This window comes from Sinocyclocheilus grahami, unplaced genomic scaffold, assembly GCF_001515645.1.
Source record: "Sinocyclocheilus grahami isolate Dianchi unplaced genomic scaffold, SAMN03320097.WGS_v1.1 scaffold415.1, whole genome shotgun sequence".
NCBI lineage: Eukaryota > Metazoa > Chordata > Actinopteri > Cypriniformes > Cyprinidae > Sinocyclocheilus > Sinocyclocheilus grahami.
This window is the reverse complement of record NW_015505594.1, coordinates 189,451-215,579: the sequence shown is the minus strand read 5'-3', so window position 1 is coordinate 215,579 and position 26,129 is coordinate 189,451. Positions and strand designations below refer to the sequence as shown.

Genomic DNA, 26,129 nt, shown 5'->3' with positions numbered 1-26,129 from the left:
GTTTATTTTTTATACATTACACATACATTATATAATATTATTTCCATTGTAATTTACATCGGCTGTTAAAGTGTGTGATTTCTTGCAGATGGACTTAAAGTTTAAAAAAATACTAAGCAAAGGGAACATTAGGATAATTACTGAAGCATTTTATTGTGTTTTTAAACTGATTAATATCCAAAGAAAGCAGATGAAATAAGATATTTTTGTACAGAGGAAATTAATATAAAGGAAAGTATTAGATCTCTAATAAACAAATTCATTTTACAACAGAGAAGTTTCTGAACTTGCAAATGTTAATTGGAACGACACAACCACAAGTTAACTTTCCAGGATCAGTTTCTCTATTCAAATTTGAACCAGAATTATTACAATACAACAAAAACTGATCCCAGATCTGCCTTGAGCCTACAGTACATGCTACAAAATCACAGAATGGTTTTTTATACTTGAGACATAAATTGACTGTGTGCTGCAGTCAGATTACTGACAATCCTGTCCTCAATCTCTACCTCTTTTTGCACTTCCTCATCTGTGAGGACCAGCTCTTGTTGCGTGTCCTTGGTGACAACAACCACATAACCACGGCGTGTGTCGAGAACATTCGCAACCACTGCTTGGTGGTTGTATGTTTCTAAGGCACGCCGTGCTCGCTCCAGAAGGATGGAGGGGTCCGTTTCCAGCTTGAAAGAGATGACGAATGACTTAGGTGCCCAGTCCTTCACCAGTGGGGACAGCATCTTGGGAACCATCTTCATACTTATCTAAATAACATTAAACAAGCAGAGGAATGACATGTTATATGTTGTTTGGAGTCTAGATTAACTAAATGTAGCATAGCAGATGGGTGTAAAAAAAATAAACCATGAACTTCTTAAACATAAAATATATATAAATGACATTTTAAATAAATCTAATATAATGAAAAATTTATAAATAGATCAAACAGCACAGTACTTTAGTTAGTAGAAAAACATTCATGTAACATAATAAAAACTAAATATATATTCAAATAATACATATTTTTCACATAAATTTGATCTTTATCCATGAAGATATATAGCTACTTTTTACAATTTTAGAATGGGGGTCCCTTGCACGAGGATGATCATATTTGGGGGTCTGTGGCAATCTAAAAGATTGAAAACCCCTGGCCTAGAAGACTGAATTAATATTTGTATTTATTATACAACACCTGAAGTGGACCATTAGAGGACTGGATTTTGTGTTCTGGCATTTCACAAGCTGGGATGTAGAAATCAGAAACAGCAGCAGCCAAATAAAACATTGCCTTGGACCCTAGGAGGGAAAACCAGAAATGAATACAACTAGTAATCCCACTACAAATGTATTCAGCCTCGAGTAATCAAAAAGTGGCTTTGTTCACCTATGGAGCTTAATGCTTGAGCTGCAGCCTTGAGTAGATGGAGGTACTCCGACAAGGTGTTGAATTCCACTGGCAGCAGTAATCCTGCCGCTTTCACCGCCTGATAGCGCTTTAGAACCTTTGCAATGTTTGGAAGCGCGTTCTGATCCACCAGGATCTGACCAGCGTCCTCCTTACTACTCTCTGATCGTATGCTATCCAGTAAACTGACCCCTGTGTACAGACGAGTGTAAGGGTAGAGAGAACGATGCCTGTGCAGAAAGATCACTGCATAGCCCGAGTCCAGAAAATACTCGGCAGAGGAGGCCCCTCGCCGGCCACTGCTGAAGTTGTCCAGGAACCGTACTGTTCGGGATTCCAGAGGAACTTTAGTTCCTCCCGAGGTGATCAGAACTACTCTGCGCCCGGCCGATCCGTGATGTTCGGCAAACTCTGCCATGAGTTTCTTGACCTCCTCCGCATGAGAGGGGACCGCGAACTCTTCAGACAGTCCTCCATCCACTGCCTTTGAGGCTGAGGGCTCAGAGTGGGCCATCGAAACCTAAAAGAATACATTTTTAGTTATTAAAGTGTTATCAATTTGCAAGCGTTTATGAATGACCATTTGGAATTAGAAATAAGCTCAGACAGATTTCAGACCCAAAGTAAAAATGACATTACATAATTGTCCCTGAGCAATACACTGTTGGTCAGCTAAGGTCAGATGAATATTTGACGAAGTTCTTGCACTAATTTAAAGTTAAGTACGAGAAAGATACATTCTCGCTGTCAGTGTAATCTTCTCTTATTATCACGTTGATAAACAAGGGTTTACCTGTTTGCTCACTCACAAATAAAACGCTAAAGAATAGAATTGACCAGCGAATGACCCTGATAAACTTGCACTTGGTGTGTGACAGATCAACAGGAGCAGTTCCCGCAACTTATTATGGTTGATGTGCGCATGCGCAGCTTCGGATGTTGTGATTGGCTCTTTCAGAGGGCTGCAGTGAAATTTCCAAAATAAAGGTTTTCAGGTGACTATTATTCTTTCTGCTTTTATGGGAAACATGGACCACAGTGGTACGAAAGACAAAAGAAAGTACACAAGAAAACAGAGATAAAATAAGGAGAGTATATTACGTAATTTATTTAATATATTTAATTTACTGTGGTCAATAAACAGTGGCATAATCATCCATCCAACATATCAAATACATTTCTAATGTAGGATTTGAAGGAGGAATGAGCTGCAAAATATTTGTAAAACAGGTCATTCACATTCAGGTTCACAGGGGGCAGCATTGTTTAAGCAATACAAAATGAGTAGCATTTTACAGCTTAAAGGCTGCAAATCATTTTGCAAACATTTAGGACTGGGGTCATGAAAACGTCGCATTGTAAATGTGATATTTACATATCTTACAAATGAATAAATGCTCTTAATTTTAAGATTCTATTAAAATTAAAATAACTATAAAATAACAATACCTATTAAAAGAACCATAATAATTAAAATAAGCAATAAATAAAAGAAATGAGGAAGTTATTTGAAACCAGAAACACGTGGTGTACCCACTGATCTATATAATGACTATTCTCTGAATATGACTATTTACTTCTCTATTATAGATCAGTTTGTGTACCACAAAAGTAAAACAAATGAGGAATATTTTTCTTCCTCCAGACAAACGGATCAAAGTGGGGGAAACGTCTTTATTGAATGTATTATTATTATTATTATTATTATTATTATTTTGGGGTGCTGTCCACATCTTTTATTAGGAACAGTTATATTAGTAGGCCTACATATATCGTTACCCATGTGCCAAAATCTTTATGAACGGCACCGTTATTAGCAGTAATAACGTTTCTTATTAACAGAATAGGTATTTAATATTTTAAATACTGATTAATATTAAAATAGTTCAGAAGATTCCGGACGAAATCACAATCCACTGTGGTAACTCAACATCCATGAATTGTCTGATTTAAAACCAGACAAAAACTAATAACAGCATAAAACCAACTTCATTTGATCAATACATTTAAAAAAAACATGTTGGGAACTATCTACATCTTTTAAATTTATATTCGGATATACTGCTACTCTTTCGACAAAGGAAATCGAAATTGTTTTTTATCATATGGTATGGTTGCGCTGAAGAAAAGCTATTTATAATAATTTTCGTGATAATATTCTTGTACACTAAAGGCACTACTTTCCGGCTGCAAAGCCTGTCGCAGCTTGGTAAAGTGGGCCGTTCTCCGGCTAATGTCCAAAAGTAGTTCCGGATTTTTGATCCGCGCAGTCCCCGGATGTTAGCTATTCGGAGAGAAAGACGAAAAGAGCCAGCGAGAGAGAGAGGCGGAGAAGCTAGGAGACGCCACGGACAAACCGGTAAAGGGATTGCGGGTCTCAACCCCAAGATAAACACGGAGAGCTGTGGCTCGTTTCGAGGAGAGAGAGGCAGTTGTGATCGAAAAAGGAGGGGAGGGGACGGCTAACTTTGACAGACCTGCACTGGCCTCCAGTAGCGGACACGAGCCCGGGTGAGTGCGGGTGAACGTTACGAGCTCGCGACATGGAGCTCGCGAAGTTGAAGTCAGGGCCCGCGAAAAATGGACGACTTTAAGTATTAGTTGTGTGGTGCTTAACTGTTAAGTTCTGAGCAGAGCGGAAGGAAGGACGTTCAGGCCTCAAGTGGTATGCTGCCGCCGTCGTTCGGGGGCAGATGGGGACACTGCAAGCGCCACTGTCACAGGAGAACAAGTTTACTTAGCAAGCAGCTAGCCGCCAATACGGTGTTTGTCAAACAGGTAGCGAGAGTGAGCTGCTAATTAGCCGCCAGCTTTACTTTAGCTCGCCTGTTATTTGACAGGCGTCTAACTTGGAATATTTGTGACTGAAACTCGGCCAGTAAGCCGAGCTGGAAGGGAGCTCTTCGACCGGGAACTGCCAAACGAGCAACTTTTGGTCCTGTCAACTAACAGTAGTTGGAGGTGGAGGCCGTGTCTATTAATATTTTGAAAGCAGACGTGCGGCAGCTGCGTGTCATTTTAAATACGAATCCAGGCCAACTTGTGGTGCCATTAAGATGCATATAACTTCGGTTTTTGTGCGAACAAGAGGTGTAAGATTGTTTATGGAGCGTTATTGAGATTTATAGTGTGAATTTATGAAGTTTTGCATGAGTTGTTTACCTCTCTGACAGCATATGCTGGATGAAGTAGCACTTTAGGTGAATTCGACGACAGGTTATAATAGTAGTCAGTTTCAGCAGTTGTGATCTTACACTGAGCGATATTTGTAAGATTGTATACACCTCATATATAGACTGTCATATCTAGTCAGTGCAAGACTAGTCCCCCGTCTGTGTAGCTGCTGGAATGTGACCCGCTGTCTGTCAGTTATTTGGATTTTCCCCCTTAGCTGCTGCAAGAACATACCTTTGCTGTCATGTTGTGCTCTGTGTTTAATTTGTTTTCTTGTTGTTTATATCGCGATGTCTAACGTTAATAATTTGACATTAAGGCAAGACACCACAGGTGAATATGGTAACAAGTAGACATCACTATACTTCCCCAGTTGATTAATCACAGTACAATATGGCAATTGTTTTGTATTCCAGTTTTTTAAATAGTATGTTTAAATATGAGGTGTGATGTAATTAATTATGCACTCATTTGTGTAATTGCATAAATTGAATTTTTGTTTCGTTTTGTTGACGTATTAAGAGTATTTTTTTGGTATCTCTATTTATCGCTCCATAAAACAGAAAATGCTGGCAACAGTAGTAAAATGTTATATACAGTCAGGTAAGTGGTATTTAAATAAGCTACTCTGTAAATACAGAATATAGATAGGAATAAAACTCTGTACGTGCTACTGAATTGAAGGATTATTGCTCAGTACAGGCGAAAAAAAACAGCCTTTAAATATATGTATTGTAATTAAATTCCACAGATGCAAAAAGATAAAGAGATCATTTTTTAAAATGTGAATTTTGGGTGTTTTTTTTCACTAGTATGAAAGAAGACATGTTATAGAAGCAAGATAGACTAATATCTCAAAATTGACCAGTGCATGAAAAAACAATGGTTTTGACTGTAGTGTCTTGTCTTATGTTGACAATGACAGGTTGTCTGCATATTTTTGCATGCATGTTACATTTGTATTGGCCTGATGAGGATTGACCAACAGCATTTAATGAGTTCTAATGGGATTTTCTCCCCCTCCTCATTCACTAGAGATTAAAGTACGAATGGAGAGACTGTTGAATTATGTACTAGCATGCTTAAAATATTGAATGATGGACATATGTGAATTACCCGGGACATATTTTCCCCACCCATTCAGCGTAGCAGTACAATAGTGTGAAAGATTCACGTTAGCACCAGACTTGTTTGTCTTTGGGTTGTCAGCCCACAGAACGCAGAAAACGATTGAACCATCAGTTGCCTGTCAGAACACGCCTGGTGGTTCTTGTGCCGAAACTGCTGCCTTTTAGTATTTACAATTATTGCATTAAGAACATTGTTACATTTGTATAAAAAGTAATATGAGTCATGAAAATTATGCTGTACATTTTAAACTCTGTAATATTCTGTACTTTTGTATCGATGTAAAATGGAATAGCAGACTATATATATATATATATATATGTATGTATGTTTGTGTATATGTGTCATTAGCATTTGTTAGTTAAATGTATATTATTAACCCTCTATGCACACCGTGGCAATATAATCACCATAGGCTAGTAAATTTTTTCGTTTACTCGCCAGACTGATATACTGTTTTACACACACACACGTTTACTTGGCTATCTAAATGGGGACATTACATAGACTTCTATTGTTTTTATATACAGATAGTTATACACTTTTTAACCTAAACCCACCCCTTCCCCTTAACCCTACCCCTCACAGAAAACTTTCTGCATTTTTACAATTTCAAAAGTAAAAAAAAAAACTGTTTACTTTATTTTTATAACAGTTTTACAAATTTTTGCCGATTTTGTCAGGTTTTGCTCACTTTTTGGTACAAATTTGTCCCCAGAATATGATTAAGTAGGTACACACACACACACACACACACACATGATTCCACCCAAACAGCTTATCTTTATAAAATGGAGCAGCTTCTTAAATAACTGAATGTGCACTCTTAACTTCAGCCAATCAAGAATTATATTATGATAATTAAGCACTATTTAATGATAGAACTAGTGATTAGAAGTAAAACTTGGTAACCATGAATGAATGCATATTTGTCATTTTAACTGAACTTAGGACTGGTGGTGGTGTTTAAGATATTGTTGGTCATGGAATTATTATAATTAGTAATTATTATTAAAAGATACTACTACTACTATTATTATCTGCTGAGTTCATGAATATTAATCACGTTGTCAGTGTTAGCTCGAACTGATTTGCTGAAATCAAAACAGGGACGGTAATAGATGAGCGCCAGCCAACAAGAGCTGTTCGCGCATTAGCTCCGCCCACTGCCGAGAAACCGGCATATCTTCTGCTTGTTCTTAAAAGCGGAATAATTCTAAATAAACTGTTATTTTGACAGGAAAATACAACAAAGAATGTGGTTTACATGTAGCGCGTCGATTCAGCGTGGTATGCAAGACTCTCGCTCTCTCTCTTTACATGTGTGAGAGAAACAGCGCTATCAGTAAAGCGACGGCGAGTCGTGCGCCTTCACACTAGTTTACGGTACGTCAAATACAGGTGCGCTGCGTGCTACATACTGCGCATCCATTGAGTACATGACATGATCCATTGAGCGCAGATCTAAATAGTACAGATCGCTTGACGGAGAGCGAAACTCTCAAGCGCTCAGTCAGCGTGTTTATCGAGTGAAAATCTGTGTTGAACGCCTCTCACACTCATACTGGCATGTAAAATCTAAGAATTTATTAGCCAATGGCTAAAGTTAGACATTATTTAGTCGACCAGAGTACTTCAGTTTTAAATGCAAGTCTTAAGAAAAGGTACCCCTGAAGTGTCATTTATCTTTCAACTTGTTCTGTATGTTGTTCATTAGTGATTTGCTAAATGGGCTGGAATGGGAGCTGTTAAAGAACACCAGCATGGCATCTGTTGTAGCGTACCATAACTGTTCCCATGCCAGGATCTGACGAGGCCTCCGCTGCAGTATTGCATACAGACTCGTCTCCGTCTTGCCCTCAGGCCTCAGTGGGCATCCTGCCGCTACGTCTAAACTCACCTGGAAACAGCTAGCTTTATGCATTCCACCTACTTTATCATCACTAAAGGTGCCATAGGCTACACGCCAAATGGGGCATTGTATGGCGCTTTAGATCTTTGGTGACTGTGTTATTCATTTTTTTTTTATATGTTGGAGCTATACGGTGTTCAGTGTAATGAGCTGTCTTTACCGTTACACTGTTTACAGTGTTTTCTGAGGCATTAGCATGTTTTATTTTTCCCCTCTGCTGAATTGGTTGATATGATTTTGTCCCACATTTAGAAAAGTTAAGCCTTTCTCCAGCTGTGCTGCAAAAACATCTGTTCTCTTACATTTGTGTTGTGTGAAACCAGTGTATCAAATTCTCTCTTTTTCTGTCTGGTTGCAACAAGTGGTTTGCTTCCCATTTTCTCCATTAGATTTTCACAATCAAGACGGATTTTAGTTTGTGATGTTGAAAAACACTGTTATGACATTGAATTAGCAGCAAGGCGTGTGGAGATTGAGCAGTCTGATGTGAGCAAAGAAGAGACAGCCCCTCACCTTTCGCATACCAATAGCTCATTTGGAATGCAGCGGTGGCCCTTTGCCCAGCCCTGTCTCACTGAGAGGCTTTTAATTTTTCCCCCTTGTTGAAACGATTATTTAAATGGCTCTCCGTGAGATTAAGTTGTCAGACTCCTGTTGGTAAATGGGGCCCAGGCAAGCTAAATGCATGGCTTCCCCAGCTCAGAAACTGCCCATCAGGTAACCACTTGTTGCATTGCTCCTCCGCTCCCCCTGGCGATGACATTAAATATCTGGACTAAAATGCTTTTTGTTACTTTTCTGTGCTATGTATTTTCTTGTTTACTTTCTGCAACCCTCAGTGGTTGTCAATATTGCATGTTGGTGCTTGTTAGGCATATAAATTACTATGACTCAAAGAACATAGCACTCTTGCAATGCTAGTGTTAAATTAATTAGTGTTTTTTTTTTAGTTAAATGCAGAATCATTTACATTCTGGTAAGCAGTGTTAATTCAGACAAGCTGCCACCATTAATATTACAGTCCTTTCACAGCATCTTCTCCTTTCCTTTTATATCATGGTTGTGATGGAACATTTTCATAATCAACTAGTCTTAGGTTTAAAGACTAGTTAACTTCTTGATTTCTCAATTTTAATCGATTTTCATGTTGATGAACATTGATTTGTAAATCCCAAGATTTATCTTTTAGTCTATCACTGTAAATGATGAATTAAGAGACCAAGATTCTGAAAGGGTTTTACCATGAGGCCTTTTAGCCTGCAAAAGCAAAACGCATGCTCAGGATGCTAAAATGCTCTTTAAAGAAACACTGGCATATTTTCCAACTCCCCTAGAGTTAGACAGTTGAGTTTTACCATTTTCGAATCCATTCAGCCGATCTCCGGGTCTGGCGGTAGCGCTTTTAGCTGTAGCTTAGCATAGATCATTGAATCTGATTAGACCGTTAGCATCTCGCTCAAAAATGACCAAAGAGTTTCTATAGTCATATTGTGTGAGCCCACTTTTTCATTTTCAAAAAGCCTATTTATGTGAAAGATAACTGGGGGATAATTGCACTTAAATGAACCTAATTTAGAACTGACCAGAGCAATTACAGTAACTGCAGTTCCAGGCATTTTTGGGTCACTGGTTGCTAGTGTTGCAGTTTCAACTAGGCTATGATCAGATTGAAATTGTATTGATGTTGAATAGCAGAACAATTTTGAACATATTCATTCTCATGAATGACAATTAAAATATTTTAGCGCTTACAAAAATATGAGCCTTTCACAAGGTGTACCGAGGTGAGCTGAGGCCAACACAGTTTCTTCAGGCGAAACCCCTGGGGCTTTTGGGAGCTATTTTATTATTAATGTTATTCAGGAGCCAAATTTCGAGTTTTGCTCAGCTGGGTGCTTTAATCTATTTTTGCTGTAAATTAATGAATTTTTAAAAAGCTCCTCACTAGATATGGGTGGATATGGGAATGCTGCACTGGTTCAGAGTTTCTCAAACAACCCCCCCACCATCCACCCCTGGGAAGAGGAGCGCAGATCTACCGAAGCACTACACTTTAATTTTTTATTAATGCTGAAATACACTGCCAGAGCTCTACCAGTCTCTCCATGTACAGAGAACTTTGTTAGATGTTGGTCTGTGCTGTGCTGCACTGGCGGATCCAACAGCAGTTGGAAATCCAGATATGCAGTGGAGTGGACAGATTATGTGTCGTCCGCCCCCCATTACCTCGCTGGAGACCCATTCTGCCTTCCATATCAAATTTTTCATGAGTGCAAACGTGGCCTTGGCTGGCTTTTTTTGCTCATGCGTTGGTTTGACTAACCTCTTTCCCAATCTACTGTAGCATTTTGTGGTCTCAGCAGGTTGCATGCAGTCAGTTACTTTCATTAACTATGCAGCGTTACCTATTTGACTACACATGCCCCCTATTCACCACAGGCACGTCATTGAAATTTGTGGGGATATACCTTGGTGTATGTTCATTACTTTCGGTATGACTGCAGACATTTTTTTTGCTGCATTGCCTGTTTATCCTTGGCAAAAAAGGCTGGTCTGCAAGGGTGCATCACAGTGAAATTGGAGGACTTTTTGTGTCTTTTTTCTCTTAAAACCATAGAGCAGCACAGTGTCTTTCACTTAGTGCCTGCTGAAGGTAACGGACGCTGTCAGCAGGGAAAGGATTTTACTTAGATTACACAGTTTAAGTAATCATAATCAAGCTTGGCTAATACCATTTAATAACCATTTTAATTACTTTAGCTTACTGCACACTCAGCTGTAGTTACAATTGCACTTCTGGAGAAGCCCTAATAACTTGCTAAAGATAGACATTTATCCATGCTCTGTGCTCTGAGAGCAATTTCTGCCAGTTCCCTCCATGTTTTGGTTCATTTCTCCCATATGAGAGTCTGAGTAGCCAAAGCTGTAATGCAAACATTCTTCTGATTAATAAAGCTAATTGTAAGTGTAGTGGAAATGTTCAAGTTTTGTTTTTAAAGTTGGCTTTAAAAATGGCAAAATTTTCATTTTAAATAGTGTTGCATTTATCGATTTCAAAACATTTTTAAAATGATTTAAACTCTTAATGTTTCACATTTTCAGTGGTAATTTGACATGGTATTATGCTAATTGGAGAATTGAATAATGGTTTAAGTCATTTTCCTGAAGCAATGAAATTAGTTATTTTAAGCCTTGCTAGAAGAACCACACAGTGTTGCGTTTCTACCTCTCCTTGAGAAATGCTTAAGTTTTAGAAATGTTGCATCATAAAAATGTTTGCTTGTTGCAATAAGTGTTCTGAAGGAATACTCAATATTATTCTTGATCTGAGGAGAATGTAAATGCTTCATAGCTTGACCAGTGAAGGAGCACCATGTGATGTTTGCCTAACTGGTGAATTAATATTACAGTTAGTGCTGTCACGATTGTAATTTTTTAAAGTTTAGTTAGTGTAAGCTTAACATACACTACCGTTGTGTTTTTGTTGTGTGTTTTTGGAAAAAAAGTCTTATGATTTCCAGGTCTGCATTTATTTAAAACATACAGTAATATTGTGAAATATTATTACAGTTTCAGATAACTGATTTCTGTTTTAATGTATTTTACCATGTAATTTATTCTTCTGATGGCAAAGCTGAATTTTTATAATATGCTGATATGATGCTGAAGAAACAATGAAATATGAAGAAACCATTGAAATATAATTTTTTTAGCAATTAAAAAGTCTTTATTGCCTCTTACTGATAATTTACTACACTTACTTTACTGAACTTACTGATGCCAAACATTTGAACAGTAGTGTACATCAACTGAAATATTTATCTTTTTGGTCCGCTTGGGTGTTGTTTGGTTCCGATACCGGTGCCAAATCGATACTTTTAAAACGGTTCTGGTGCCTGAACCGATACTTATTAAAAAATAAATAAATAAATAAAAATTCCCCCAAAAAATGATGGATTGGCCATTAGAATAGAAATAGAATAGAGAGTGCAAATGTTAGAGGGTCAAGTTTTTTAATAAAAAAAAACAAGCAGAAAAAATTAGAGGTAGCATTAGGTTAGAGGGTGAAATGAAGATATAAGAGCTGTTTATAGCCGTTTCTTAAAAATGTTAAAGGGGTCATATTATGCTATTTCAAGTTTTCCTTTCTCTTTGGAGTGTTACAAGCTGATTGTGCATAGATAAGATCCCTGAAGTTGCAAAGACCAAAGTCTCAAAACCAAAGAGATATTCTTTATCAAAGTTAAGACTCTGCCACTCCCCCCTAAAACGGCTCGTTCTAACACGCCCCCACATATCTACGTCAATATATGGACATATTAGCATAATGCAGCCCAAATGTGCACGTAAAGAAAGAAGGCGTGGTTTCAGTAACCGCAGTTAGTGTTGAAGCAGCGATGGCAAGGAGACGCTGTGTGATTCTAGACGAAAGCAAAAGCACTTTATTTGGCCTTCCGAAAGTAGATGCATTAAGATTACTTACAACAGAACAGCAATGCATTTTATGGACGACCGTTTCGAGAACCTAGGAGAGGAGGTAATTCTGACTTTGCTATGACAATCTGGCGCTTCTGAATCAGCTACTGTTTTGTTATTAGTTCAAGCATTTGCTATTGACTGTTTAAATGCAGAGTTTTGCGCATCGTGTGTGAGAGAGAGAAACGAGAGAGAGAGAGAGAGAGAAACGAGAGAGAGAGAACGAGAGAGAACAAGAACACAGGTTTGTTTTTATGGTTTATGGGGACTCTCCATAGGCATAATGGTTTTTATACTGTACAAACCATATTTTCTATTGCCCTACCACTAATCCTACCCCTCACAGGAAACTTTCTGCATTTTTAGATTTTCAAAAAAACTCACTCTGAATTATTTATAAACCTTTTGAATTACGGGGACACTGAAAATGTCCTCATAAATCACCTTCTCGTTGTAATACCTATGTCATACCCATGTTATTATACAAATTTGTGTCCTCATAAACCACACACACACGCACACGCACGCACACACACACGCGCGCACGTCATCACTGTGTCTGTCACGCGACTCTGTTCCCCTTTCGGGCTCTGTCTTTACATTTTTTTTGAAAGATGAAGCTCGCGATTATTGGTAAGGGGCGTTACATTTCCGACGAGTGCTTGTGGTGTTCAGCCAATCACAATGCACTGGGTCAGCTGGCCATTCAGAGCAGACTGCGCTTGTCGGAAGGAGGGACTTTGTAGAAAACGAAGCGTTTGAGAGAGGCGGGGCACAGAGGACCTACAATAATGTACAGTATTTGAAAAATAATGTGTTTTTTGAACATTAAAGCATGTCAACACATTCTGTTACACCAAATACACAAAATAATGATCTTTAAAAAAGCATCATATGACCCCTTTAAGGACTCAGCTGTTTGGATTGAGCTGGGCAGGTCATTCCACCAGGAGGGAACAGTTAATGTAGAAGACCATGAAAGTTTTATCATAGGTAGAATGCAAAATGTTTCAATACAAGCATTTCAGTCAAATGTAATATATGCAATATTTCAAACCTTTAACCCACTTGGGAAAATCAACCCATACCTGATCTTGTAAGATGTGCTTGCTCCCTTTACACCGAGTGCGTGTGATCGCAAAATCGAAAGTGAAAGTAAGCAGCGCAAACGCTCATTCAAAAATATTTAAATACACAGCATCCTGAGAGCGGCTCCCTGATTTGCCAAAATTATACACAATATTAGAGTGTTTAAAGGAGTGGACACAAAAATCGCTGGAGCGAAACACATGTTGCGTGAGCAGGCGGCAATGGTCAGAAATTCAGAGGTAGTGGGATTAAGAAAACAGCCGAATCCCGGACATTTTGGGCAATTAAGAAATCCCGGCCGGACGCATTTTTGTAGCTCCAAAAAGAGGACATGTCCGGGGAAGAGAGGTCGTATGGTCACCCTAATTTATTGCTAATCGATGTATTCTTTTTAAAGTAGCATATAGAACATTTTCTGCCTCATTCTGTGACAAGAAGCCTCATCAGATCACAAAAGGAAGCATTTGACTGGTTATAATTTTCTCTTTTGTTGGACAACAGGTTTAGAAATGTGAATACAAGGGAGGTTTAGCTTTAGGCATTTTAATTTAAGCATGTTTAGCTTAGTTAACGGAAGGCTACCTGCTGCCATCACAGAGCAAGTGTAATTACTGCACGCGCTCCTCGGATGCTCTCATTTCCCAAGTTGTGCTTTTAAGTCGGAATGTGAAAACAACATGGGCACTCTCATTACTACAAAGATGTGTTGGATTTGTATTATTAGAGCTTTCCGACTTGAGTTCACGTGCATTTTCTGTCGGGAAATCATTTTTCACGTGCGGTGCCAGTGATGATGCTTCTTACGTCTGTTTCGGAGAACCAGAAGACAAATATTTCAATTGATCACTCAGGCCTGGCACCGAAATCTGCATTCGGATTCGGTTCTAGTACATACCGGTTACATAGGTACCGGTGCCATATTGGTACCGGGTTTCGGTACCCAACCCTAGGTGTTTTAGAACCCATCTGGATATTATATTAGAAAATTGAATTTGATCTTAAGGGACATTGTGCTTATAAAAACATTAACATTATCAAGGCTCGCAAAATCGCTAGCCCGACGTCCTGGGGCTATTGTGTTTTCCAGTCGGGCTACCAAAATGTTTCATTACCCTGCCCGACGGGCTATCTTGAACAGTGATATAAAATTCCTTCCTTGGTTTGCGTTGTTCACTAGCTTGAAGGGGTGAAACGGATCGTAGTTGATTGTTTGCACGTGTTTCTAAGTCTTGCTGATTTAAACATTCAAGTGTTTTAAACCATTCACGCGCATTCGGAGCTGCGTGCACTCATTCAAAGCGCGCACAGAGAGCTGCGTTTCAGACAATGCACGTACACAGAATTGATTCCTCTTTCTTCTCCTTGCATCTGAATGCATCTGTCTCGGCAAGTATTCTCATAAACAATCGGTTATGTCTTAAGTGAACATAAACAGTGGAGAAAGAAATCTCAAGTGCGTCATTATATTGGATCCGTGCATTCGGTCTTAAAGGGGCAGCAGGCTATTAATACCTGCTGTTCCATAAGCGCCACCTGCTGTCAGAGAGTGACATTTGCGTCTCATTCACAAAGCTAAAATCAAAGCATTCTGTTTTTGCTTCAAATTTCGAAAATCTACAATCTAATTGCAATTTAAATAACATGTATTTAGCATCTTTGTTTGGATCGTGATTAAAATGCATTGGTTGCCTCTGATTTTAAATGGAAAAAGCACAGCCAAAGCATTAGTTTGTTTATATGAAGAGATTTATTTTATTTGTATTTAATTATTTGATGTGTGATTTATTTATTTATTTATTTATTTTTTTAAATAAATTTTTTTAATTTCAAGTTAGTTTTATTAGGGTGACCGTACGTCCTCTCTTCCCCGGACATGTCCTCTTTTTGGACATAAAAAAATTCATCCAACCGGGATTTCTTAATTGCCCAAAATATCCGGGATTTGGCTGTTTTCTTAATCCTGCTCCCGCTGAATCTCTGACCATTGCTGCCTGATCCCGTAACATTTGTTTCGCTCCCGCGATTTTTGTGTCCAGTCCTTTAAACATTCTAATATTGTATATCATTTTAGCGCATCGGGGAGCCTCTCTCAGGATGCGGTGTATTAAATATTTTTGAATGAGCGTTCACGCTGGTCACTTTCGATTTTGCGATCACACGCACTCTTGTGTAAAGGGAGCACATCTTACAAGATCAGATATTAGTCAATGAGCTCAGGATCTGTTGAGTAGCAAATACTCCAGCATGGTCTTGTCAGTCATCTCTCCTTATTCTCAATCAGTCAAATCTGACTCCTGCAGCTCTTGTTGGATGCAGGGTTGCCAAGTCCGCGCTTTTTCCACAGAATTGGGCTACTTTTAAACTGTTGCCATGTGTTTAGTGGGTTAAAGGTTTAAAATATTGCATAAATTACATTTGACTGAAATGCTTGTATTGAAACATTTTGCATTCTACCTATGATAAAACTTTCATGGACTTCTACATTAACCTAAATTAACCTTAATAAAGAGTCCTTAATATTTTCAAGAAATGGCTGAAAACACATCTCTTTCATCTTCATTTGACCCTCTAACTCTAGCACTCTCTATTCTAATGCTACTTCTAATTTTTGTAATTAAAAAACTTGACCCTCTAACATTTGCACTCTCTATTCTATTTCTATTCTAACTATTTGTTTTATTTATAAAGAAAGAAGAGCCTCTAACACTAGCATTCTCTATTCTTTCTACTTATTTTCTTTTTATTTATTATAAATAATGACCTTCTAACACTTGCATTATCTGTTCTTTTTCTGTTCTATTGACTTGTTTTATTTTTATTTATTATAAAAACAAAATAAACAAACAATTAAAAAAAAACTAGCTACATATACTGTTAGGCTAAGCCCCGCCCCTGTCCTTGCCCACGAACCCCACCCCCTACTGTCCTCTTTGAAAAACTAAAATACGGTCACCCTAGTTTTATTATTTGACATTTAAATTTCACAAAGAAATGTGCAGCATTTTGTTGGAGAAATAATAAAAGGACACCTTTTCATTTATAATTTGTCTTAAATCTCATTTTGTTAAGAGAAATTGTGAGAAAATTGTATTGTGAAATCAGTATCGTGAATCGCATAGCATCGTGAGTTGAGTGAATCGTTACATCCCTATATGCTACTAGTTTTTGCTGTGGTATCAAAGAAGTATTCTGTTATTTAAATAAAGAACCATATTTTTTTTGCTCATCTGCAAAATGAGCTATGCAATATGATAATGCAATATGATCCAAACTGTGGGTTTTGTGATCCGTTGCACACCTACTCTCTTGACTTGTTATTTGAAGAAAAAAGGCGATCACTGAAGTTTTTAATAATGCTGATTTGTCTGCAGTGAAGTTCAGCTGATGTAATTTTTATTTTTTATTTTTTTTATTCGGGCTACTTAAATTCATTTTGGGCTACTAAAATCTGAAGAATGTCTGCCCGAAGGGCTACCAGCAAAATTTTAACATTTTGCGAGCCCTGATTATACAAAAACAATATTTGTATCATTGTATCTTTGTAATATCATTTCTCAAACTTTCCGTTGTAATTTTATGCATTTCTGTATTCAAAGGATTTTTAATTAAAGTATGCAATTGTAACTTAAGTGTTCAGTGATCCCTCTTATCGTAATAATCATGAACAGGTGATTATGTAATTACGACAGGTTCAACAACACTATTTTGCATGGTCTTGTCTGGTCAGACTGAGCTACTCTTGTCTTTGACTGTCTCACCTGTCTTCTGATTAAAATGTGTTTACAGCATCATTACAGGCCTGCTGTGGTTTTCATCAAATGTAAAACTAGCACAGGAAGTGTTTAATGCATTTAGCACACTATTGAGATTAAGTTACAGTTAGGGGTGGGTGCTATACCGATATGAAAGTGACTACCGGTATTATGTTGTTCCATGATATGGATTTTGCTATACCGTGAATACCGTTATATATTCATGAGTTCAAATTTTGCATTTATATGGTTTTGTTCAATTTGGTACGCTTTGCAAATTTGAACACAAATGACTATAAAGAGAATTGTGAGAAAATTGTATTGTGAAATCAGTATCGTGAATCGCATAGCATCGTGAGTTGAGTGAATCGTTACATCCCTATATGCTACTAGTTTTTGCTGTGGTATCAAAGAAGTATTCTGTTATTTAAATAAAGAACCATATTTTTTTTGCTCATCTGCAAAATGAGCTATGCAATATGATAATGCAATATGATCCAAACTGTGGGTTTTGTGATCCGTTGCACACCTACTCTCTTGACTTGTTATTTGAAGAAAAAAGGCGATCACTGAAGTTTTTAATAATGCTGATTTGTCTGCAGTGAAGTTCAGCTGATGTAATTTTTATTTTTTATTTTTTTTATTCGGGCTACTTAAATTCATTTTGGGCTACTAAAATCTGAAGAATGTCTGCCCGAAGGGCTACCAGCAAAATTTTAACATTTTGCGAGCCCTGATTATACAAAAACAATATTTGTATCATTGTATCTTTGTAATATCATTTCTCAAACTTTCCGTTGTAATTTTATGCATTTCTGTATTCAAAGGATTTTTAATTAAAGTATGCAATTGTAACTTAAGTGTTCAGTGATCCCTCTTATCGTAATAATCATGAACAGGTGATTATGTAATTACGACAGGTTCAACAACACTATTTTGCATGGTCTTGTCTGGTCAGACTGAGCTACTCTTGTCTTTGACTGTCTCACCTGTCTTCTGATTAAAATGTGTTTACAGCATCATTACAGGCCTGCTGTGGTTTTCATCAAATGTAAAACTAGCACAGGAAGTGTTTAATGCATTTAGCACACTATTGAGATTAAGTTACAGTTAGGGGTGGGTGCTATACCGATATGAAAGTGACTACCGGTATTATGTTGTTCCATGATATGGATTTTGCTATACCGTGAATACCGTTATATATTCATGAGTTCAAATTTTGCATTTATATGGTTTTGTTCAATTTGGTACGCTTTGCAAATTTGAACACAAATGACTATAAAGAGTCGAGGCTGAACATTTTTGTCCTCTGTGTGCAACGCCGTACTACATAGGCATTAGTAATCAAACACAGAGCATCGTAACAGGCCAAATTAAAAGAGCACAAATCGCCCACTCCAGTGGTTACCAAACTGAGGGATGGTGTAGAGTCAGCAGATTATTTTGCGAAAGAAACCTCTGCAGGGTGATAAAGACGACACTGCGTAATTTTCCCACTTATGCGGCCACTTGTCTGATAAGTAAATATTTGAGCGCAAAATATTAATTTGATGTATTTTAATTAACTCATCATGACTCGCAGTACCCGCTTGAGCGCTCCGTTATCAGTTGTAGCAGTTGTGGTTGTATCAATAACAGACCACTAAATGGAGCGATTGAAGAATCAGAGTTGTATTGCAGGGAGGGAGCCATGTAGAAATATAAATGAACGATGTATGGTTCTGCTCTAAGCACAAGTTACAAGTTTGTGAAAGGACTTCCAGTGCCAGGGTAAACGTAAAGCAGATTATGAATATACTTAAGATTAGGGCTGCACGATATATCGAAATTATCGAAATATCGCAAATGTAAATATCGCAATATGCATATCGCAAGGGCGTGCGATATCTGAATCATTTTAATAATATGCTACTTAAATCAAAACGTTGCAAAAGGTCAAAGATTTAGTTCGATGCATATAGCAGAGAATTGCTTGACGTTAAAAAGAGTTAAGTGCAATAAGTTGCAGAAAACAACTCTTTGCCGTCTCGTCTTGCTGTCTGCCTCACACCTGAAGCGAGCGCACAAGCCGCATCTCACACAGCGTAACTTCCGTTCTGCCGCACACGTGCAAAGCGCGCGCACAGAGAGATGCGTTTCAGACGGCGCGTGAACACAGAGTTGATTTGTCTTTCGCATCTCCTCCTTATGTTTGAACAGACACATACACACAGAATTATGTCAATAGTACCCGTCTCGACGATCATTCTCGTAAACGCAGTCAGTTATGATTTAAATGAATGTAAACAGCTGAGAAAGAAATCGGATGTGTATCATTATACTGGATCCGTGCAGTCGGATTTAAAGGCACAGCAGCCTATAAATACGTGCTGCTGAATATGTCACTAATGTTAATCAAACAACAAAACCGCTATAACAAAGATTAATCTAAATTTAATTCATACAGAGAACACTATGCAGTTATTTTACACTTAATTATTAAATTTATTTTTATTTATCTAATTTATTATTGTTTATTTTATCTATGCTTGTAAATTGCGTATTTCTTTTTTTTTATTTTTCTTTTTTTTTTTACTGACTGTTCACTTGCCTTTAATCATGTTTGAACTTTCTCAGACTATAGTTTTTACTGTGGTATATGAAGAAGAACTTAAAGTGTATAGAAAGCAAAGTTACAATGATATAAAATTAGTGTCATTAAATTGTATTTGTTTGTATGTTCACACTGATGTTAAAATTAAATTTTCTAATTTGTGACATTACTTTTTAAGTAATGCTAAAACACTGCTGGTCACTTTCAGAAGTTGTAGTGATTCTTTCTTTTCCAAGAAAGAATGTGAAACAAATTGGTTATATAATTTTCATTTTTAAATATTTTAAAATATAATTCAAATTGATTTTACACAGTTTAAGCTATATCGCATATCGCATTTTTTTAACAAGGTATTGCATATCGCAATTTTCTTCAATATCGCACAGCCCTACTTAAGATTCACAAATACCAAAACAACGTGTCTACACCAGACGCGAGCGGCAGATGGGCGCAATGTGACAAAAGCAAATAGAATCCAGTGATGTTCTCTGCTGTGGATGTGACGCGACACTATATATCCATGACAGTAAACAGATGCGGTTCTATTTCTGACGAACTCCAGCGTTCTGACACAAAGGACCATTTCAAATATTCATAAGAGAATCGTGGAAAAAAGTTTCCTCAAATATTAAGCAGCACAAATGTTTACAACATTGATGATAATCAGAAATGGTTACTGAGCAGCAAAGCATATTAGAATGATGTCTGAAGGATCATGTGACACTAAAGACTGGAGCAATGATGCTGAAAATTCAGTTTTGTTCACAGGAATACAGTAGCCTATATGTTAAAACATTCAAAGAGCTAATTTAAACTGACAATATTTCATAAATGTATTTCATAAATTTAGCCTTGGTGAGCATAAGAGACTTTCCAAAAAAAAGAAAAAGAAAATATATTTGAAAATATTTTTCTCTACAAAAGGGGGGCCTGGCAGAAAAAGTTTGGGAACCACTGGCCTACTCAAACACAATATTTAATTTAATTACATTCATACAGGCCTGCCTCATGTTGCACATTTGCACTTTTTGAGAAAAACAAAAACAAACTTTTTACTAAAAAAAAAAAGTTTAGTAAGTAATTTGAGAAAAAAGTAATTTTTTTCTCATATCGCGATATAATATCGATATCGCCTGGACAGTGTAAAATATCGTGATATGAATTTTAGCTCATATCACCCACCCCTAGTTACAGTGTTGGCATTCTCTTGTGATGCATCTCACGTTCTTTCAACCTTTTGACTCCATTGACTAATAGTTTCTGTTGCATTAAATCATTCTTAACATTCTTCTTAAAGGGGAATGATTCTGTCATTATGCTTCAGAAAGTCCTTGAATGAAGCCAAAGCAGTGCTCAGTGAAACTGGCCGAACGGAGCTTTAAGATGGTGTAACTGACACCAAAAGTGATTTCTCCCACCCCCTCGAAGCCCCTCTCTCCTCCTGAAGTCTCACACTGCTGCATTCAACTGGTCTCTCTCACTTAACAAACAAGAGTTCTGTGGAGAATGCCTTGTGTTACTCAAATGAGTCATATTTCCTTTGGACTCTGTGCTGCTCCCTTTGCACAGCTTGAATTAACTCGACATGGGGGAGGGGCATGCTCATCTTTGCTTGACTCCAAAGCTTACTGAGGCTTGGTCAGTGCTGTTGGCCCTGTGTTGGTGTGTCAGTGATGGGACATGAGCCACACTGATCAATGGGTCTTTAGAATGCCAGATCCCTTGGTGGCTGACACCACTGACATCGGGTTGGGCTGGCTGAGTCATCGTCTCTTAAATAGGCCGACTGGAATCCTAGCCCTTGGAGTGACCCCGCCAGTGGCTGCAGGAGAGGAGGAAGCTGCACCTGGTGTCTAAACTCACTTTTATGATGTTCTGTTTGTTTGTTTGTTTTTGTTTTGAGTCCAGCTATATATGTTGGTGATAATAGATTAGCATTGATAATTCAGTTTGGAAGTGTCAAGTTTTGTGGGGTTGTTGTTTTTTTGTGTGTGTGTTCTTCTATTGTGAATGTTTGCAAAGGATATTGGACTAGAACTGGGCAGTCTGTCTAGTAAATATGACATGTTTGCAGTGATTTTGCCGGTGATGTACAACAAGCAACATTGTTGATGTTGTATGTTGGTATCCATTAGGGCTGTGTATCACCAGCAAAGTCACGATACGATACGTATCACGATACAGAGGCCACGATACGTATTACGATACATGACTTAATCGATTTTTATCGATTTAATCGATTCGTTGTTGCAGCCCTAGACTGCACTGAATTTCACCTCAGCAGAATTTTGAAAAACAGCCAAAACGGTGGTAATTCATACATACACAGCCTCTCTCTCTCTCTCGTAAATGAACAGTTGATGAATCACTTTTCTGAGAATAGACTTGAAGTGGAGATGGCTAAACTGCAAGCTAAGCGGTGTTTTCAGAAAGCAAGCGCATTTATCCAGTGGAGAGAGAGCGCGTGAGCACAGGGTTGCCAGGTTGACAAAGATAAGTAGCACGTTTAGCAGATATTTCTGTATTGCGCAAGTGTAAAGCTCTGTTTTGGGGATTACGTCTCTTTATATCAGGCAACCCCGTTGTGTTCCTCTGCGGCCTGATTATTAACAGATGCTCTATTCATTCTTTTTTAGAAACCTCGCAGTTTCTACTAAATTTTAAACGTTGTAAAATTAAGCATGATCCACTGCTGCACACGTGCCACAGTATCGATACAGGGCCAGCTGTATCGATACTTGTATCGTCAAATCTCTGTGACGATACATCGTCGTATCGATATTTTGAACACGGCACTAGTATCCATTGTTTGTCGCATCATTTTGCTGCTCATTTGCATAAAGTTGGAGTTCGCCAGATCTAATTAGACATTAATGGTGTGCATTCACCTGTCGTTTTTTAAAATATGTCTGTGATTTAAATTTCAGTAGCAAAATTTATTAGATGGTGGCAGGTTCGGTTCATTTCTATAACTCAAACTGTATGTTTCAGTGAATCTGTTCAAAGATCCAATGCAACCAATTTTCATATATTAAAAGGTTTTAGTTAAAACATACACTTAGGAGTGGCCGGTATATTGAGTTTGTATGATATATCGATATATTTTTTATAAATTATATGATATGAGGCAATACCATTTATATTGATAGACAGTAGATTGATACGAGCGGAAGACAGTGAGCCTCTGCAGGTAAAGTGCATAATTAGAGGTCGACTGATTGATCGGCCGGCCGATTATTGGCAGTTTTTAATTAATCGGTAGGGATGGGTACCGAAACCTGGTATTTAATCGGTCCCAGGGCTAAATTATGAAATACCGGAGTATCGATAAGCTCTGACGTTAACGGTTCTGCTATCGGTACTGGAGAAATTAACAAAACACACATACATTTATTATTGCTATATATACATTATCTTGCAAATTCTATCTCACCAGAGTCGTCAGCTGTTTTTCAAACATTTGTCTATGATGCATTTTTGCTATTCGCAATTCAGAAGCGAGATCGCGCCCACGCGGAGGAGCTTCAGCACGCGCAACATAATTAAACGCCCTGTTTAATTATGATAGAAGAGAGAATGTTTAATTATGATAAACATTCAAACATCACAAGTCATTTGCATGTGAAAGTAGAAACACGTTCAATTCAGATGAAACTTCTGGGCTAATTATAATGTGCACATTAACTTTCCTCATGAAATGTGTGTGTGGGTCCGACAATAGCCTCCATGATGTCATCGCTCGTGGCCAGCGCACTCTTAAGCAGTTTTGAGCAGCAGGCTGTGTAATATGTGTGAAATCTTTTATTTTTGTTATCACTATGGCCATTTGACTTATAGCAGTGTCCAGTGTTTCCTATTGAGTTATTTGTGGCGGCTCGTCACAATATCAAAACTGACCGCCACAAATAGATTTTCCAAAAGGCTTATACTTTGTTGAATAAAATGAGTGCTTCACGTTTCAAAATTAAAATGCAGCGCGGGTGTTTTTAGATGAATGTATCTTTGAAAAGAACCGACCGTCTTCAGAAAAGCTTCGATGTAATTTTCATATTGTCTTTTCTGTAATGCCTGATAAAGTAGTGTTTGTGAGCTCAGCGCTTATTTGATTACAGCCGTTACCGGGGAAACCGCTATATCTCCAGCTCCCAAAGCGCCTCCTACTGTCAGAGAATTAATTTGCGGTCTGTGGGAAACACTGGTGTCTGTCAGCGAACTAGGGCTGCACGATAAATCGCATGCAATATTTAACGCGCATCTTGACAGAAAGCCGGTTCTGTAATCAGCGTAAATTGGTCAACTGGTCAGTGAACAACGGCTCTGTATAGTTAATGCTGCTCAATGTGAAAGCCCGCAGGTGATGGAGATTTACAGCTGATTACAGAACAGGCTTTAATGATAAGATGCGCGTTAAATATCACATGCGATTTATCGTGCAGCCCTACAGCAAACATAAACAAAAAGCATGCTTCAGAACTGTTTTGAGAAGGTGCTTAAGATTTGAGCCATGTATTATTACTCTGAATTGGGCTACTACTACTATTACTATCTTGTACCCTGCAATAATGATTTGCTCAAACTCACTTTTATGAGATGAATGAAAAAAAAAAAATCGGCATCATATATCGGCCGACGGCTGCCCTGATTTCTAAATATCGGCATTCGTCAGTGAAAAACCTATATCGGTCAACCTCTATGCATAATCCAATTTGTCCAAAACATGAAACATTTTTATATTAAGGGCGTTTTAAAATAACCCTTAAGATATAGTTAGCACATGCAGTTTAAAGCGGCTTGCTCCATCAGATGCTCTGACAGATACATGTGCTGCTGACAGAGACTCTACTTGTGCCGTTTACTGTGTTTGATATGTGCTGTTTTCCACAGTGCATAACTTACATTTTACTGGTATATTCTTAGGGCCCTATGATTTCCGTGATGCCGAAAACACGGACGGAATCATGGAATCCAGTCATAAAAATGGAATTTACTGTATAGTACGGAATGTCACAGAATTTGCCACATTTTGGATTAATAAATCAAAAGGAGGTCAGTACACTTAAATCAAAACGTGACATGGACTAGTATCTGTGAATATTAATCCTGCATGTTCTGTGTGAATGAATGGCGCAGATACTGAGGCGCGCGATGGTCGTGGTGTTTTCAGCCTCTGCCGCCTCAATATATGAGTACATGAACACACCAACATAATCTCGACTAAAACTGCTCTGAGAGTCACTTCATGAGCATTTCACGGTTTCATTTGAGAAAAACTATCATCAAATCATATACAAACAGAAATTAAAAGGTCTTCACAGCAACCAGTCAAAATAAAAGTTTGTTTTAACCTAAAGAAAATGTGACAGATATATTACTTAATGTAATGTAGTACTACTACTAAAATTATTAAAACATTATTTTTTTTAAGGAATAATCACACAATTTTTCTTCCATGTTTTAATTTTAACCATAAACCTCTGTTGTGCATCACTTCGTTTGTCAAAAAATGAAGGGTTTGATTTAATTTTCATTTTATTAACAGATAAATTAATGTTATATGCCTTCTAGAAAATTTACCAGAAAAATTGACCTTTGATAAAAATAAGTATTTAAAAAAAAATGAAATCAGTTAATTGCAGGTGCTTTTGATTATTAAAATTTAATTGCGCTGCAATACTAAACAGTCTCTCGCTGTCAGTGCTTGTAATGATTTTTGCGTCTTTCTTGGACAGTTTCAAATGCTTCCACACTGCTGACATGTTTGTTGCATTATAAAGAGTGCGTGCCTCTCACTCTGCGCTGGTTGCTGTTTGATCGCATCATATCATTGTTCGGTACAATTTATTCTGTCTTTTTGCTTATTCGGCCGAACACTGAAAGAGCTTTTTTTTTGCTATTTGAGGCCGAATCATTTTGGTTGCCGAACATTCGGAGCACCTCTATAATCTATGCTTTTGTTTTTATTTCTTTTCATTTTTAGTTTAGTGAATTTAACTTCTGCTTTAAATTAGGTTAAAGCAGATGCAGATGTAAAGATATGTTCATTGTAAAAAAACAGTAACATCTGTAAAAATGGTGACAACCTCATTTTTAAATGGTGAAATTTAATTATTCTGACTGTTTGAATTTTATTCAAATTAACCATTGATCTTCTATAGTAGCATACATTTAGGTAATAAAAACCACAGTTAAAACCACACATATAGCACCTCAGCACCATGGTTTTCTAGGTATTTGTATGAAAAACAGTAGTCTATATACATTTAGTTAAAATGCACAAACGCTAGAATACAAAATATCTACATTAAAGGGGGGGTAAGCGATTTCTGGTAGCCAATGTTGACATTTGAAATCACCAAAACAAACACGCCCCTATCCCAAAAGGGTCTCGCCCCTATTTTGATAGCTCCGCCCCACACATATGTACGCAACCCAGGCAACGATTAGTTCTGTGAAACAAAGCAAAACCAATGTTACACCATGTCTACACTATAGAACTCATTATAATCAGTGATGCTGTCTACACCATATCTATCTATATATATATATATATATATATATATATATACATACATACATACATACATACATACATACATA

General features: G+C 37.6%; 2 protein-coding genes across 3 annotated transcripts in view; one reads left to right on the top strand and one right to left on the bottom strand.

The window, feature by feature from the left end:
* Positions 1–78: 78 nt before the first annotated feature.
* Positions 79–2,315, bottom strand: LOC107551114 (phosphopantothenate--cysteine ligase-like). Of its 2 annotated transcripts, none has more exons than XM_016232608.1 (4): positions 2,202–2,315; positions 1,388–1,928; positions 1,196–1,299; positions 79–764 (listed from the first exon to the last, which is right to left on the bottom strand). In XM_016232608.1, the coding sequence occupies exons 2-4, from the start codon at positions 1,920–1,922 to the stop codon at positions 444–446; spliced, it is 960 nt and encodes a 319-aa protein (XP_016088094.1). In that variant the 5' UTR covers positions 1,923–1,928; positions 2,202–2,315; the 3' UTR covers positions 79–443. The 2 variants fall into 2 exon arrangements, with proteins under 2 accessions (XP_016088094.1, XP_016088095.1); XM_016232609.1 differs by having other exon boundaries at positions 2,218–2,312.
* A 1,364-nt stretch (positions 2,316–3,679) lies between these two features.
* LOC107551120 (forkhead box protein J3-like) overlaps positions 3,680–26,129 on the top strand; it is a 142,308-nt gene continuing 119,858 nt past the window's right edge. Inside the window, exon 1 of the mRNA XM_016232614.1 lies at positions 3,680–3,919. The gene's annotated coding sequence lies outside the window, so the exon portion shown is untranslated. The remainder of the gene's footprint in view (positions 3,920–26,129) is intronic.